This window comes from Osmerus eperlanus, chromosome 15, assembly GCF_963692335.1.
Source record: "Osmerus eperlanus chromosome 15, fOsmEpe2.1, whole genome shotgun sequence".
Classification (NCBI taxonomy): Eukaryota; Metazoa; Chordata; class Actinopteri; order Osmeriformes; family Osmeridae; genus Osmerus; species Osmerus eperlanus.
Genome location: NC_085032.1, coordinates 4,028,002 through 4,043,511, shown reverse-complemented (window position 1 = coordinate 4,043,511; position 15,510 = coordinate 4,028,002). Strand labels below are relative to the sequence as shown.

The window sequence follows — 15,510 nt, the reverse complement described above, 5'->3', positions numbered from 1 at the left end:
ATTAATTATTTAAGTGTAAGATTGACAGATAAGTCTTGAGACCCTCCTTGAAGGTTCAAAAACTATCACATGAACGCAGAACACTAGGCAACTCATATTATAGAATGCACCCATATTTTAAGGACTGTCTGCAGGGAATGTGTCTGACCAGTCACGGTGGGTGTGGGCCGCCTGGGCCAAAAATGCCAGGGCCGATTTTTTGTCCCAGTCCAGCCCTGCATCCTTCATATGTTTTGCTATCTGCTAAATCCATAAATAACTTTGCAGCTCGTGGGGCGCACAGTTGGCAAATCAAGAGTTGAGTAGTGAGTGACGACTGGTTGTCAAATTGTAATTCTCTAATCTCAATACATTTTTTAACAACTGGCGCGAGACTGGCGCGAGACAATAAAGTGAAGATGGCAGGAAGAGATGCCAGGAAGAGAGCACGTCATGTTTGAGGTTAAAAGTCAATTGTTTTGCTGACTATTACCTTTACATTTTTTATCACTAGAAATGTGATTTCATTTTTGTTATTTTTATATCCAGCAGGGCTCGACAATAACGATGGCCCGATGCCAGTAAAAAGTAACGTCGGGACAGTTAAACTAGCAACTCACTGGCCCGATCGGGCCACTGCAAATTATTGATTGAAAAAAAAATGTGCATTGTAAAAGTTAACATCCTTCATATGTTTTGCTATCTGCTAAATCCATAAATAACTTTGCAGCTCGTGGGGCGCACAGTTGGCAAATCAAGAGTTGAGTAGTGAGTGACGACTGGTTGTCAAATTGTAATTCTCTAATCTCAAAACATTTTTTAACAACTGGCGCGAGACTGGCGCGAGACAATAAAGTGAAGATGGCAGGAAGAGATGCCAGGAAGAGAGCACGTCATGTTTGAGGTTAAAAGTCAATTGTTTTGCTGACTATTACCTTTACATTTTTTATCACTAGAAATGTGATTTCATTTTTGTTATTTTTATATCCAGCAGGGCTCGACAATAACGATGGCCCGATGCCAGTAAAAAGTAACGTCGGGACAGTTAAACTAGCAACTCACTGGCCCGATCGGGCCGCTGCAAATTATTGATTGAAAAAAAAATGTGCATTGTAAAAGTTAACATCCTTCATATGTTTTGCTATCTGCTAAATGAATAAATAACTTTGCAGCTCGTGGGGCGCACAGTTGGAAAATCAAGACTTGAGTAGGGAGTGACGACTGGTTGTCAAATTGTAATTCTCTAATCTCGATACATTTTTTAACAACTGGCGTGAGACAATAAAGTGAAGATGGCAGCAAAGTAGAGCTACGAGCTCAAACAGAAGCAACTTTTTTTATGGAACGAAGATGCACTGTGTCGTCGGTCGTATGTTCCCGTCTAAAGCAGACAAAAGTGGATATTTTTACAGAGGCACCGACAATTTTCGAAAACAATACCTGACCAGCCATGCTAGCAGACAGCACATGGTTTGCGTGACATTTAAGCGGATGGTTGACAATCCATCTTCGAGGCCGTTGACCATGCTGGTCAGGAATTTAAATGTAGATGCCCATCGTGTTATTGCACGACTTAGAACAACGGCATAGCACTTAATTAAGACGGGCCAGCCGTTCGTCTCGTTCCCCCAGGCTATTGAACTGCAGCAGAAGAATGGTGTCGACTTGGGTACTTAGTATCATACTGATGAAATGCTATGGAAGCTTTTATATATTAGCATTGAGGGACCAGAGGTTTCAGTTTCAGCCAGACAGAGTTGTGCAGAGATGGCTGTCAGCAGGGAAGAGAGCACGTCATGTTTGAGGTTAAAAGTCAATTGTTTTGCTGACTATTACCTTTAAATTTTTTATCACTATTTTTATCACTCATTTTTGTTCTTTTTATATCCAGGATGTGTTTAATAAATGGTTAAACATGTTAACAGAATAACACAACTTAAAAGTCTTTGGTTTTGTTGTAACAATGATAAATTACAACTTTTGGAGGGGGGGCCAGTAAAAAGTGTCTTGGGGCCAGTAAGTTTCAAACCCACTGGCCCAATGGGGCCAGTGCCAATTTTTTTTTTTATGTTGAGCCCTGCAGATGCATATAAATGAAGCTTGTTCCCCTGAGCTGTAACACAGAAGTAAAAATGGACACCAGAGACAGCAGACAGTGAGCTCTCCAACTAGGCTACTTCTAGCACATAGCTACCATTTCACCAAAATACCATCATTCTACACCGAGTAATATCAAGTTAGCGGTTTGCACTAACTCATAGCAGAGATGCCTCTTAAAGAATATATTGTGCTTATTAAAGTTATGCATTGTGCTTATTAAAGTTATGAACTTAGAAGTGCGCTCAGGCTTAACCCTCGTGCTGCCTTCGGGTCACATGACCCAAAGGTTCATAACGAACCATCGTTGTGTTTACCCAATTTTACCCAATACAAAAACAAATAAAAATAATTTTCTTTTAACCTTCGCAATGTGGGTGGTCTGAGACAGCCCAACGGTTAAAAGAAAATGCTTCACTTTGTTTTTGTATGCGGTAAAGTTGTCGCAATACGACGGTGGGTCACAATGACTGATGGGTCAGAATGACCCGAAGATAACACAAGGGTTAAACATTGGGTCTCACACTGAGTGTGGGAAGCAGGCTGTTCTTTGTGTCTCTATCTCTTCATTTTCAGAAACAACCTTGAAACTGGGTGGAGATGGCACCCGAGCAGGTGGGACGCGCGTAGGCAAGAACAACTCCCTGACGCACGAGAGAACAAGCTCAACCCTTTTTTGATACTTGTGTTTTCAATTGCATTGTATATAATATGCTGGGGCAGGGAAAGATAGCCAGTTGGACTTCGTGAACCAGCCCAAACTCTGTTGCGGGTAGGGAAACGTAGACAACCCCAGAGCTCTGTACTTGTTGATTTCCAACTGCTGCATTAAAGCTGATATTATGGGACCTCTGCGACTCCAGACCACTCTTTCTAGAACACAGATTTGTGTCATTGAATACTATCATTACATATTAGAATAGACACATAGATTCATGAATCCTTCACTCTGGAAAGGTTATCTAGTATAATTATATCAAGCACACAGAACTGATGATTGATACAGTGATAAACTGCTGGTGATGAACCCCGTCCGTCTCTGGTCCATGTTAAAACTATCCGCCGTGAAACGGTCACTGCAGAGGCGGCTGTTGGAGTTAATGCGAAGCTTTCCATCAGCGTGGCTCTTTACAAAATCAATCCACCTATTTTTCCTTTCCTCATCACTATGGAAATAAAATAGCATTGCAGCGCAGCTGAAGTTCTTGCAACCAGGTAAAATGCAGTTGCGGGTGGAGGGAGACATCCTAAAGCTAGCTTCGGCTTCTGTTCGGCTTGACGTAGCGTCCATTATCTGGGTCGTAGGTACTTGAGAGAGGCTGCGCTATTCAGCGAGGGGCCGAGCTTCAGCTCCTTCAGGCGACACGCCCCCCAGTCTCAAGCAGAGAAGACTGCTGATTTTCTCACGATTTCAAAGCCTAATTTAACATACTTGTCGGTGTTTTTTTAATCATTAGAATTTGGATGGGTAAATAACGCATTTTTCTGTGGTGTGGTGAACTTAAAACTCGTTCAATTCCACTTTACAGGGTATTTAATAAAAAGAATCATGTAGACGCGTTTATTGAGTAATCGCATAACTAATTACACATGTAAACGGATTAATCGTATTTTTGGCAAACCGACAATTACTAGTAAGCAGGTTTCTCATGTTCATGTGCACTCATGGTGACGTTTCACATTACCACTATTGACAAGGCGGGCAACCGCAGATTAAACACATCGGTTTTGTGCTCCCCACCGGCAGCACAAATGCATACTTGTCTGAAATTAGTGATTTTTGAAATCAACTTTTCGCTTTTTGTCAGGTTACAAGCATGCCATATCTTTCGATAAGGAAGAAACAGGTACCGTTAGCAAATCGATTAGCCTGCGTTGTTGCGAAGGACACACTCAACCTGCGTGACCCACAGGTTACGGCCAACGTTGAGTGAGTTGTCATGGAGATTACAGTATTACAGCTCCTGATTGGACCTTTGGACTGGACGCGGAAGATAGAAACAGAGAATATGTCTAATACAGGCTCTGATAGAAACCACAAATCTAGTAGGAACAAAAAGATGTGCCGGTTAAAATGGAAACGTTCCATCAAAATGAATTAATTCCATATTAATATATCGGTTATAGGTCCGGGTGCGGATAGGGAACCGCCTGGGTCCGGACCCGGACAGCGGTCCGCCAGTTAGTAACCCTCTCCCGGAATGGGAGAGACAGGCACTAGTGTAGGCCAAAGGCTGTGCAACCAAAATATTATGTCTATGGTTTAAACACCCTTTTCAGTTACGTTTATGATTTGACAAAGGTGCCCATATACTGTACAAGGTTAAAGGTAATTTAGCAAAAGTTGATCATTTGAATATCCGTACTGTACCTGTTGAAGATCTTCCACATATTTGTCATGGTGTGTGTTGCCTCCCCTTCTTGTCTTGGTGAGATTGGCAACTGTGTCTTTCCCAATAATCTCCGTAATGTAAACATCCTCAAATATGCTTGCTAATAGATGAGAAATGTCCTTTTGGGACAACACAGAAGGAAAGGTTTTAGCTACTAGTAAGCAATTTGACAGAATCCACTTCCCTTGTGTCACTTTTCAAATCAACCTTGGACAGTTTGCTCGTATAAAGTAGAGCTACTGTACTAATAACTAGTAGGCTAGTCTAGTTTCTTTATAAAAAATAAAATAAAAAATAACACTTGCGTACAGTAGAGCATGCTACATTGGTGAGATGTAGCAAGTGAAATGACTGTCTTTGATCTAACAGGAAGATGACAATGTCGATAAGTTTTACTTTCTGACCTGTGTTTTTTCTGATGCAGGTCTATGGCGGTTCATAGACGGATCAAACCCAAGTGCTTCTAGGGACTCCAGTATGACGGTTGCAGACGGGTCTTTGTATGCCCAAAATGTCGACGTCTAGAACGTTACTTGAGTCTGCATTTGAATAACTCTAAATAGAGTTTGTAAATTCACAAATACAGCTCGCTACCTAATGTCGTACTAGCGTGAAAATAAAGCACCACTGTTCAGGCAAGCCTTCCAGATGGAAAAACGCTTTAGTCAGCCATAGTTGTGTATTTGTTGTAACCATGGATACGCTCTGTTTTTTTCAAAGCCCGTTCACCTCATTACATTTTTTCTTCCTCGGGCAAATCAGTTAGGAACAGGTTTGTTTTTGATGATGGCCCAGACCCAAGCCCCCACCAAGCCCCCACCTCTCGCCCCTCGGCTTGAAGCAACGGCCCCGGTGGATGTAGGTGGTATTGCATTTCTTGTTAGACTTAGTCTTCCGGTCGTTTTTATTCTATTAACTCCAGTCAACATTTACAAAACTATCTCCCCCAATAATTTTTGTTCGATTCTTGAACCTGGATCATACTACTAGCTTTTTAATAAAATAATTTTTCCTGATTTTTGCTAAATTTGAAACCAATCCGAAATGGGTAAACTAGCACCCCATGTATTTGCTTACGTCAATAAAAGTTGCCTGCAAATGTGCTTGCGGATACTAACAGGGCACGAGCACCAAAGTTCACATTGGCCGATAGCCGATTTACCTGGAGCTGAATGAGCTATGTTGAATGAGCACAGGGAGAAATGGCTTGAGTTGCCTGCCCTGTTGTAGCAAGTTTAGCAAATGGTTGTCACACATACATGAAATGCTGTTAATATAGTTTATTCCCGTTATTTTAAAACAGATTTGATTTATCTGTCAAGAACGTTTACGTTCATGACATGATGGCAACAGTGGCGATTTCTTTAAGACTGCAAGGGAAGCTCAGCTTCCCCTAACATTTCAAAACATTAATGGTCAAATATTTACTATTGTGTTAACATTTTAAATGCGCTAGAACACGTTCATATCGAAGACTAGTTTGTTCAGAATCAGCTACATATATTAGCAGGTCGACTGGCTGATTTCCTTCTCATACATCCCGTAGCGCCACAGTGCATTTCCCTGTTGAAGCTCAGCTTCCATGGACTTCAATGGGGCTGCGTTGAACAGTTTTCAGTGCTTCGAAACTATACGGTCATTGGATAAATGCTGCGATTATGTCCCGCCCTGGACGCTCAGCGTCTCTGGGGTTGAATGGAGGAGTGGGCTGGCCTGGACGCTGGGCTTCCGCGTGATGATTGGAGGGTCTGTCGAAAGACTGCATCTCCTTTTGATTGACAGCGATTTTGTACTATAAAAAGTCGCCAAAGCTATTCAAGCTGAGTCCCATCGCGGATTTTGCAACTGTAGTTGAAAGACAAACTGCTGCAACCTATTTCTTGGTATTTGCTTGGCGAAATTGCTAGCCAGTGAGCCAGTTTTCATCATACATTTCATACAATTATACATCACATTCCTTGTTTCAGTTTAACCTAATTCCCACATTTCCTTCGGGTTTAAATATGTTTTCGTTAGATCGTTCATTCATTCATTCATTCATACAGTAGGCTAGGCTAGTGTCGTAGGGGTGAACTACCCAGGTAGCCAAAATGGTTTGGCCCGATCGTGGCCCAGATACGGCAGGCCAGAATAAATTATCTGGTTTGAATGACGCCCCAGAAGCGGCCCAAGTACACTGGCCCGGGTCCGGCAGCCGAAACTGAACCAGTATTTCCAACATTGGGCCGGAATCACCCCGACAAAACTGCCAGAACTAGCCCATATGTTAGCCAGTTGACAGCCTGTAAAAAGTCATGACGGATCAATGCCAGAATATTTCAAAACCACATATATTACGTTGCCAACTTGCTTGAAGCAGGTCCTGGAGACTGCATGAATAAAAACGGGCTCTTCCTTTTACCAATGCAATATTAGCTTTAAAAAAAAGAAATTGACACTTAGGGCCTACACAGAGCACAAAATAAAAAAAGAAATGTGTTCATTGTAACACTGAAACTCTAGTTGTAATGATTATCTTTTGATATTTAGAGTTAACACAAATTATGATAATATTGTGGCAATCCCTCCTGCATTACCCCAAATATTACACCATGCATATGCATTTTTAAGAATTTATTTGAATAAATACAGTTTGTGTATGTGTGTGTAATGACCGCAGCCTCCTCAAGCATGCCCCTTTGAAGCTTGAGATGTACTCTATAAGATGAATATAGAGAGAGAAAAGGAGAGGAGGGAAGGGGCAGATAAACATGGTTACTTACACAGTCAGATAGATATATAGACAGCCAGATGCTAGAAGGATATATACCAATAATATACACACACATACACGGTATATATAGACAGATTTGAAACAACATTTGGAACACATCTTACTAAGAATTAGCTTGTCTCATTGCCCGCTCTCGTCTTCCTCCATCTCGGTCCGATGCAAGCTGCAGCCACCTTTTAATAAACTTTTCTACATCTCCATCGGATGCAGATGCAGTACTTGCATTGCATCGCACAGATTCTTAAGAAACAAACAAAAAAACGTAATGGAACAGGCAGGTTAAGGCCATTCACAAGACAGGAAAGTGAATAAGCATACTAGGCAAAATGTTTGTTACTTTATGGTGTTTCTTATTTCTGCCTTATAATACTAAAATAAAACTTACTGAGGACAACATCTTTAATGGCAAGTGGCTCAAAGCCATACTTGCCATTTAACCCTCGCCAGTTGATTTGCTTTGCTAGTTTATTTGTCATTAGTTTGGCCATTATTCTCCACACTGTCTCCTTTATTGTCAACCCCCAGGCCAGCCCAAAAAAGGTGACCTGAAAGAGGAAAAGAATTGCCCCCATTAGCTTATAATAATTTTTATAGGCACTGAATCTATAATATCACATATCTTAATTTTTTTCTTTAAAAAGAACCATAGGTCAAAAGTCTCAGCAAATATCAATTCAACAAATACATGAACATTCACATACCAATTTTCGTTTGTATTCCACCTGTGAAGCAATGCTGTCCTCAAGCTTGATCAGTTCATCCAGCGATGTTAATGGAATGCCAGAAACATCTGGCACCTCCATTGGTTGACGAGTTGTTTGCAAATGTAGCAAAATCATTTGCTGTTGATGCTTGATAGTCTCCATTGTTGTCAAAATGTCACGGAGAATTGCTGACAAATACAACAAAAACACCCACCAAGTTAATACCTGGGCATATACTAAGGGCAACAGGTTAAGACACAAGCAGTCAGACATGTTTTTAAAAGTATATTCAAATACAAATTAAGCCCATTACAAATTAAGCCCCATACAACCTTTTTGAGAAATGAATACGTTTTTTTGTAATAATTGCTGTTTAACACTTACGATCACACATGGCCTGGTTGTTTACCCTGGGCCGGTCAGGGGTTGCCATGCTAAAGTTTTGTCTGGGGACACTTGTGGCAATGGCTGGTCTGGTGGGCTGGTTGTTTACCCTGGGCCGGTCAGGGGTTGCCATGCTCAAGTTTTGTCTGGGGACACTTGTAGCAATGGCTGGTCTGGTGGGAGTTGGAGGAGCAATAACTGGTGCTGGGGGTAAACCTAAAGGTGCCCTGGTGTTTACCCCTCTGGGTTGAAGATGTGTGCTGTCATCTTCGCTCTCTGAGTCCCAAATTCTGTTTGTGCCTCTATTGAACAAAATAAGTTGTGTTTTAGGGATGATCTGCATTGGTTACTACCTCATTTATAATTATGAAGAGAGAAAACTCTGTCTTACCTTCTCTTCCTTCTCCTATAAGCTGGACGTTGGTCCTCCTCATCTTCAGTTTGAAGATCTGATGTCAGCAGTGCCCTTGGTAGCAGCAGCCGTGCCTCACTAAATGTATCTGCATTAAAATGGAAACAATTAATTAAATTAAATTAATGCAATTAAATGCTTAAATAAATCTAATGTCAATTGTGGTTGCTAACACTTTAATCATAATGAATTAAATTATACTTTTAGTTGCCCGGATCCTGATGTTATGATTTGCCCACGATTCTTCAGGTGGGTCTGCTCCCATTATGGCCCTGTTGCATCGCTCCCTGGCTTTGTAGGGAGGCCAGTAGCTTCTTCCATTTTCCACCCAAGAGGCTGGAACAACTTCTGTGTCTCCCGTGTCCAAAAAGTCAACAATATGGTACATTGTCTATGAACAGAAAAGGAATTAGTCTACAGAATAAGGTCCTACTACAGCTAAACGTATTTGTGGATCAAGTAAGTGTTAATTACTTCAAAGTATCTGTTTACTGAAGTCAAAGGCAAAGCTGTGTTCTTAGTTTGTGGAGAACAGGTCGCTGTGTTGTAGGATTACAATTTGAATCGGCACTAAGGGACTAAACACGCAGACAAATACAAGAACTTGACTGATTCAGTGGGTGCGGGCCACTGATGGTTTGCTAGTTAAGCTGCAGACCCTTATGATCACCTGTCAGCTGTCCTTCGCATATCCACCTCAGACATTCAGCCAGATTTCGATGCACTTGTTCAAGCCCACTGAATTTCTTTCACTGAACAAAATTAACTGAAAAAAGCATGTATTGCTTTTTGTATAAAGTTTATCAATTGCATATCTTTAACATAGCCTACTGCAAAACAACTTTTCAGTGTTTGTGTAGATTAACTTGTTAGAAATCAAATTAAACACTGATGTAATGATTGTTTTTGTTTTTACTGTGTATTACATCTATAGTCTTTTCCTATTTGACCTACACCACAATTTCATATATTTATTTAAATATTTACAGAATATCCTTATTCTTCTGATAACCAGTAGCAGCTAATGAAAATATATACTTCACTGAGAAAATGAATGAAAAGCAGAATTAAGTTCAAGTTATCGTTGATGCAGCCCTCCAACACATTTCAGGTTTCTCATGTGGCCCCTTGTAAAGATTAATTGCCCACCCCTGACCTAGACCATGGTATAACAATTTATTTTCATTGGTTAAATGCAGGTGCAAATAACATTAAACAGTTAACACAAATTTTGTTTTACATGCCAAATGATTAAAAAACAACTAACATATATGATTGTAGAAAAGTTTCAGAAAAAGTATAAACTTTTACCTATGCTAACTTTATGTACAACATCTTTTGATACTCTATGCTAGACATTTTGTTCAGCACAAAAATAATTCAGGTTTTATACTCAGCCCCAACACAACACAACACTCAGCTCCCATTCATGACAAATGGAGCAATGGCATGCCTACAAATGTGTTCCTGAATGGAAGTAGTACATACTTGGTCACAGTCTCATCCATCCTAATGCATTTTAGTTCCTGGGACTAAGTCTTTGAGAAGGAACACTCCCAACTGGCATGAATTTATCGGGTAGTCAAAGAAACTTGAACAATTATTAAACTCATTATACACCAAATATGGATCCCCATCAACCACAATGATATTCTGGACAATGCCTACCATACCATTATAACATATACAGTTATCTCCTGTGAACACCTTGACACAAAGGTGCGAAAGATGTATTTCTTTGTACTGCAGGACTGGATATGTGATGTGTAATGGCAGAGGACCCTCACTGTGTGGCTTTCTGAGTTTGGTTTCATTTGGTGTATCTGCACTACAATCTGCATTTTCAAACTCTGACATGCACCTTACAACTTGCGCAACTGGAAACTGAGGGCTGCGAATCATTTTCTTTATTTGACCAAGGTAGTTCTCAAAGGGAAACCCAGAAATGTTGTCCAAACACTGGCCATGTTCTTTAACGTCATCACTGAGATGAATAAGGCCGTGCACATTGTACACAAGATTCTCCCTGCCATAAAGCTGTCCAAAGTGTTGTACAAAAGATACAAGCAAAGTTTTTGCAAAATCGCAGAACTCCACACACAGTTTTGGACATGCCAATATGGATATGACAACATAGAGCAGCATGAAGTTGTTGTAAACTGGTGCGCTAACAACATCAACTAGTGCAACCGGCCCAGTATACAATAAAAATTGTCTATATTCAGTTGCCTTCCATCTATGTCTCTCTTCAACAGATCTGGGCTTTCTGGCAAATTCTGTAGGCATGTGACATTTGAATGACAAAAGTGTTTCTGACAACTGACTCACTTTTTTTGATGGCAAGCGGCACTTAAGACGGCCGTTGCTTCCTGCCCACAGCTCTAGGAGCTTCCTTGTGACTCCAAGGCAGACAAGGTGCATGTAATCATGGGGAAACATAGAAACCATTCCAATTCCAGTTTCAGTAAGAGGGGAGATGTCTCTGTGATGTTCCTCATCCATTTGAAGTCTGAAACTTTCATCAGTTCTAACAGGGCTTGTGCTGTCTGGAAAAGTCATTCTACCATCTACATGAACCCCATGTAATGTGCACTTATCACAGCCTGCATATCCAGTGTGATATTTTATGGCTTTTATGTATGCTCGTGCAGGAGCATCACACATCACTGATGTTATTTTTATAAACAGTGTTTTTCCTTTAAACGTAAAGCCAGCTGCTAAGATTTGTATCTCTGTCACTAGATCTCTCAAGTATTCTCCCAGAGGAAGAGGTTTTGATTTGCCACCAAACAAAGCAATCAAGCAAGGTTTTTTTAATCCTTGCACTAACCCCAAAATTGGCCACAACTGGATACATGAACTCTTGTAAAGAGGCAGCCCATCAAAATTTAATTGTAGTTTGATTGTGTGCCGATCTGGAATTTTCAAAAAAGTATTATTCAAGAAACGTGACAGAGCATTCACAATCCCAAAGTAAAAGTATGCACCACCTGCAACTTGTTTGATTAAGTAATTTCTATTAGTATGGAGGAGTGTTTTTGCATCCTTAGGTAGTGATGGGTGGTGATGCCTTAACACTGACAACAAGGCAGTCAATGCAACTAAAGTGATACTGTACTCCACAGCCCAGTTCATCAAGCTAGAAATTAGAGTTGGCTGTTGAATTTCATCATCGCTCTCAACCACATTTTCAAAGTCACCCACTGTCTCAGGATAGGCCTCTGCTGTGCACTCAGTGACCATCTCCTCCAAATTCTGACCACTATGATCATCATTTTCCACTTCATCACACTCAGCAACTTGTTCAACACAATCAGGATAAGCACTTTCAACAGGATCATTAACTTCATCTACAGATGTAAGACTATCGGTAAAGTATGATTCTAAACGTGTCTTGACTGTGGCTGTTGACTTTCTTCGCAGATTTGATGACTTAACGTATTCAGAATAACGCTCAGTCATTATGGCCAAAGGGTAGACTACAGATGGTAAAGGAGATTAAATTTGTGACAACTAAGAAGTCCAGATGTGCAGATGAATTTCAGAGCACCAGTCTTGGGCAAAACATTAAAAAAACATAAAAATTATTAACTTACAGTAGCCTACAAGGTTCCTTTGCCGATTGCGTTGGGCCTAGGGGTTAAACACATTAAGAAAATAAATGGATTGACCAAAATACACTTTAGAATTAAATATTGCTAAATGAGCTGATATTTTTCTACTTCTGTTTACTTACAACAAGAACGACTGCTCCCTCTGATTCCTGAGGTTGGTTCTGTGGTCAATTGTGTTGGTCCTAGGAGTTAAACATACATAATTAGTAACATGAAGAAATGGATTGACCAAAATACACTTTAGAATTAAATATTGCTAAATGATCTGATATTTTTCTACTTTTGTTGACTTACAACAAAAACGACTGCTCCCTCTGATTCCTGAGGCTGGTTCTGTGGTCAATTGTGTTGGTCCTAGGAGTTAAACACATACACAATTAGTAACATGAAGAAATGGATTGACCAAAATACACTTTAGAATTAAATATTGCTAAATGAGCTGATATTTTTCTACTTCTGTTGACTTACAACAAAAACGACTGCTCCCTCTGATTCCTGAGGCTGGTTCTGTGGTCAATTGTGTTGGTCCTAGGAGTTAAACACATACACAATTAGTAACATGAAGAAATTAATTGACCAAAATACCCTTTAGAATTAAATATTGCTAAATGAGCTGATATTTTTCTAATTCAGTTGACTTACAACAAAAACGACTGCTCCCTTCGATTCCTGAGGCTGTTTCTGTGGTCAATTGTGTTGGGCCTAGAAGTTAAACACATAGACAATTAGTAACACGTTTAAGCATTTCATTTATCATTTGAGAATGTCATTTATTGTTTGAATTTTGACAGGAATAATCTTCCATAGGCTACTCCTTCTGATGTGAACATACATTACCTTTTAAAGTGGGCGCCTCTGACTTGAGCGCGAATCTCCTGCTCGAGAGGACGTTCTCGAGCAGTTTTGTAACCAGCATCAAGTCAGAGGCGATTATGGCTACCAACACATTATACAACGAATACAGATCGTTTTCAGCTGCTTTCTTCAATACTCAGTCAAATAAGCGGACGATCCGCTTACTTGAATGAGTATTGAACGTTTCTTGTGTTAAAGTGTACAAGTGGCTATCGAGTTTTCACCCGCTTCTGTAACATGTTAGACATAGATCGACTAAAAAGCTGCATCTCAAAATGAAGCAAAGTAAGAACGTTTCAAACTGTATAATGAATACAATTATTGATGTCTCTCTATTAGAGGATGGTGGTAGGCTACTGTAACAAGTCCATCCAAACCTGACACATTGTAGCTAGCTAGCTGCAACACATCATTAGACTAGGCTAGCTAAGTTACTATTACTAGTAAGCTAAATATCATAAACATTATCAAACGTAAGATAGACTTAGCAACACATTATTATTGTAATATTAAATATCCCGAAAAGTATCATATAGTGTATTTTTCTATTTAAATGGCCTTACCTGACAACGAACTGCTCCCTCTAATGACCGTTAACAGAATGACAGTTGAAAAATGTGAGCGCCTCTCACACACAGGCGCTGGATGGGTGCGCGAGTAGCCTATATTCCCGCGGCCAATTCAAATTGTGTTGTTTTTCAAATTTTGTGCAACATATGATACATAAGTATATCAAGAATACGATACACACAAAAATTATCCTTATTTTTTATTATTGAAATAGGCCCTACAGAACAGAACAAGCCCAACCCACAACTCCCAACACTCAAATAAACTGGTCCAGATAACTCCATAATTTGGTCGAAATATGCCAGTTCTCGGCCGCAATCGGCCCATGTCCGCACATCCAAAACCTAGCCAAATCTGGCAACCTATTCTGGGCCAGAGCCGGCTCAATTTAGGCGATCCGATGCCAGACCACAGCCGAGTGCGCCGACAATTACCCGCAATCGGCCCGATTCGGCTGGCTACCTGGGTAGCCAGTGAACTGAAAATGTATATGATGTAGGCCGAAAATGAGCTTCCCCTGTTTGAAAGACCAGCAGCCGCCACTGGATGGCAAATATTACATTATGTTAAGCGTGAGCATAGATTGTTGACATGTCTATCTGGAGCAACGACGAAGATTAATACTTGAACTGATAACCACAATAAGAAATGATAGAAATATGATTAGTCTTGCCTTCAGAAGCTTTTGTTAAACACACCCATTATTCTCTTTTTTAATCGTGTCATCAAGCCAGACTGCTTTTGTGGGACAATGAAGGTCCTTAGTGACTGTTTCACCCCCACTTATATCTGATGGAAATGTCTTGTATATAGGCCTAGTTCTGTTAATAAAATGTTAAATAAAGTATATTTTAGACACACTTCTCAAGCTTTTATTTATTACATTATTTCCAAGTCTTGTTAGATCACGTTATATCCATTAATACGCGTTTGGTTTTGTAGAACATATAAAACACAGGCCACAGTTCTACACTGATATGTAAATTGAAGGCAGTGTGAATTTCGTGGCATTTCGTTTGAAAATACAGTTGACAGTAAGCTATGGTAAGTCTGCATTATGGAAGATTTCTGTTATGCCTTAGCTCACACGCTCGCAACCATATAAATCTATGCTCGCCACTGGCTGTCGCAAAGTAGTTAATATAACTAGAGGAAGCAACTTTTGTCTTCCAAGATGGCGCAGTGAGGCAAGCGAGAGTGCGAAACTGGACCGCGCCATCTTTCCACTTCCGACTCTTCCAGTCTAGCTTTAAACAGTGGCTCTTTTTTTCCCTAGCTCCGAGACGTCGTGCACGCTTGCAACTAGCTGTACAGTGTACACGTCATACTTTGCAACAGCCAGTGGCGAGCATAGATTTATATGGTTGCGAGCGTGTGAGCAAAGGCATTGCAGTGGCAGAATGGGGTACAAGTCCGATAAGAATCAGAGATATGATGCAAACTTTACGTAAATGTATGCTGTCATTGTATAGTATTCCTTTCACTTGGTTGTTAGAAATAGGCTATAGGGCTAAATATAGGGCTATTCTAGACGGAACTCATCCCATATGTTGCTTTTTTTCTTGTGATTTGAGTATGATTTCCAACGCATTGTATTGGATTAAATAAACTGTTAACATGAACACCTAGCTCCGTCGTTGTTCTCGCCAGGCAAAGAAAGCTCAATAGTTATTTTGGTAACAGAAATCTTCCATAATGCAGACTTACCATAGCTTACTGTCAACTGTAT

The 15,510-nt window shown here is 40.3% G+C and overlaps 3 protein-coding genes across 10 annotated transcripts in view; all 3 read right to left on the bottom strand.

Moving 5' to 3' along the window:
* Positions 1-5,100, bottom strand: part of dlec1 (DLEC1 cilia and flagella associated protein) — a 206,508-nt gene extending 201,408 nt beyond the window's left edge. For all 6 annotated transcript variants that reach the window (XR_009932247.1, XM_062479022.1, XM_062479023.1 and 3 more), the window contains exons 1-2: positions 4,874-5,100; positions 4,448-4,588 (exon numbers count right to left, since the gene is read on the bottom strand). Coding sequence is in view for 5 of the 6 variants with exons in the window: in XM_062479022.1 (XP_062335006.1) it covers positions 4,448-4,588; positions 4,874-4,909 (177 nt within the window). In the remaining variant the exon portion in view is untranslated. The remainder of the gene's footprint in view (positions 1-4,447; positions 4,589-4,873) is intronic.
* Positions 5,101-7,069: 1,969 nt separating this feature from the next.
* Positions 7,070-9,259, bottom strand: LOC134035067 (uncharacterized). Of its 3 annotated transcripts, none has more exons than XR_009932298.1 (6): positions 8,944-9,259; positions 8,722-8,830; positions 8,331-8,632; positions 7,628-8,134; positions 7,347-7,482; positions 7,070-7,166 (listed from the first exon to the last, which is right to left on the bottom strand). XR_009932298.1 is itself a non-coding variant. In XM_062479870.1 (4 exons), the coding sequence occupies exons 1-4, from the start codon at positions 9,128-9,130 to the stop codon at positions 7,917-7,919; spliced, it is 816 nt and encodes a 271-aa protein (XP_062335854.1). In that variant the 5' UTR covers positions 9,131-9,259; the 3' UTR covers positions 7,489-7,916. The 3 variants fall into 3 exon arrangements, 1 of the variants encoding a protein (XP_062335854.1); XR_009932299.1 differs by having other exon boundaries at positions 8,722-8,820; XM_062479870.1 differs by lacking the exons at positions 7,070-7,166; positions 7,347-7,482 and having other exon boundaries at positions 7,489-8,134.
* A 53-nt stretch (positions 9,260-9,312) lies between these two features.
* LOC134035330 (uncharacterized) lies at positions 9,313-12,767 on the bottom strand. Its single transcript, XM_062480329.1, has 3 exons — positions 12,651-12,767; positions 10,530-12,375; positions 9,313-9,320 (listed from the first exon to the last, which is right to left on the bottom strand). The coding sequence occupies exons 2-3, from the start codon at positions 12,202-12,204 to the stop codon at positions 9,313-9,315; spliced, it is 1,683 nt and encodes a 560-aa protein (XP_062336313.1). The 5' UTR covers positions 12,205-12,375; positions 12,651-12,767.
* Between the last annotated feature and the right edge of the window lie 2,743 nt (positions 12,768-15,510).

Coding starts and splice junctions, on each gene's coding strand:
- LOC134035067 (XM_062479870.1), bottom strand. CDS start 9,130: ATGTACCATATTGTTGACTTTTTGGACACGGGAGACACAGAAGTTGTT. Junction 8,831..8,943: donor CAGGATCCGGGCAACTAAAA/GTATAATTTAAT, acceptor ATTTTAATGCAG/ATACATTTAGTGAGGCACGG. Junction 8,633..8,721: donor TATAGGAGAAGGAAGAGAAG/GTAAGACAGAGT, acceptor TTTGTTCAATAG/AGGCACAAACAGAATTTGGG.
- LOC134035330 (XM_062480329.1), bottom strand. CDS start 12,204: ATGACTGAGCGTTATTCTGAATACGTTAAGTCATCAAATCTGCGAAGA.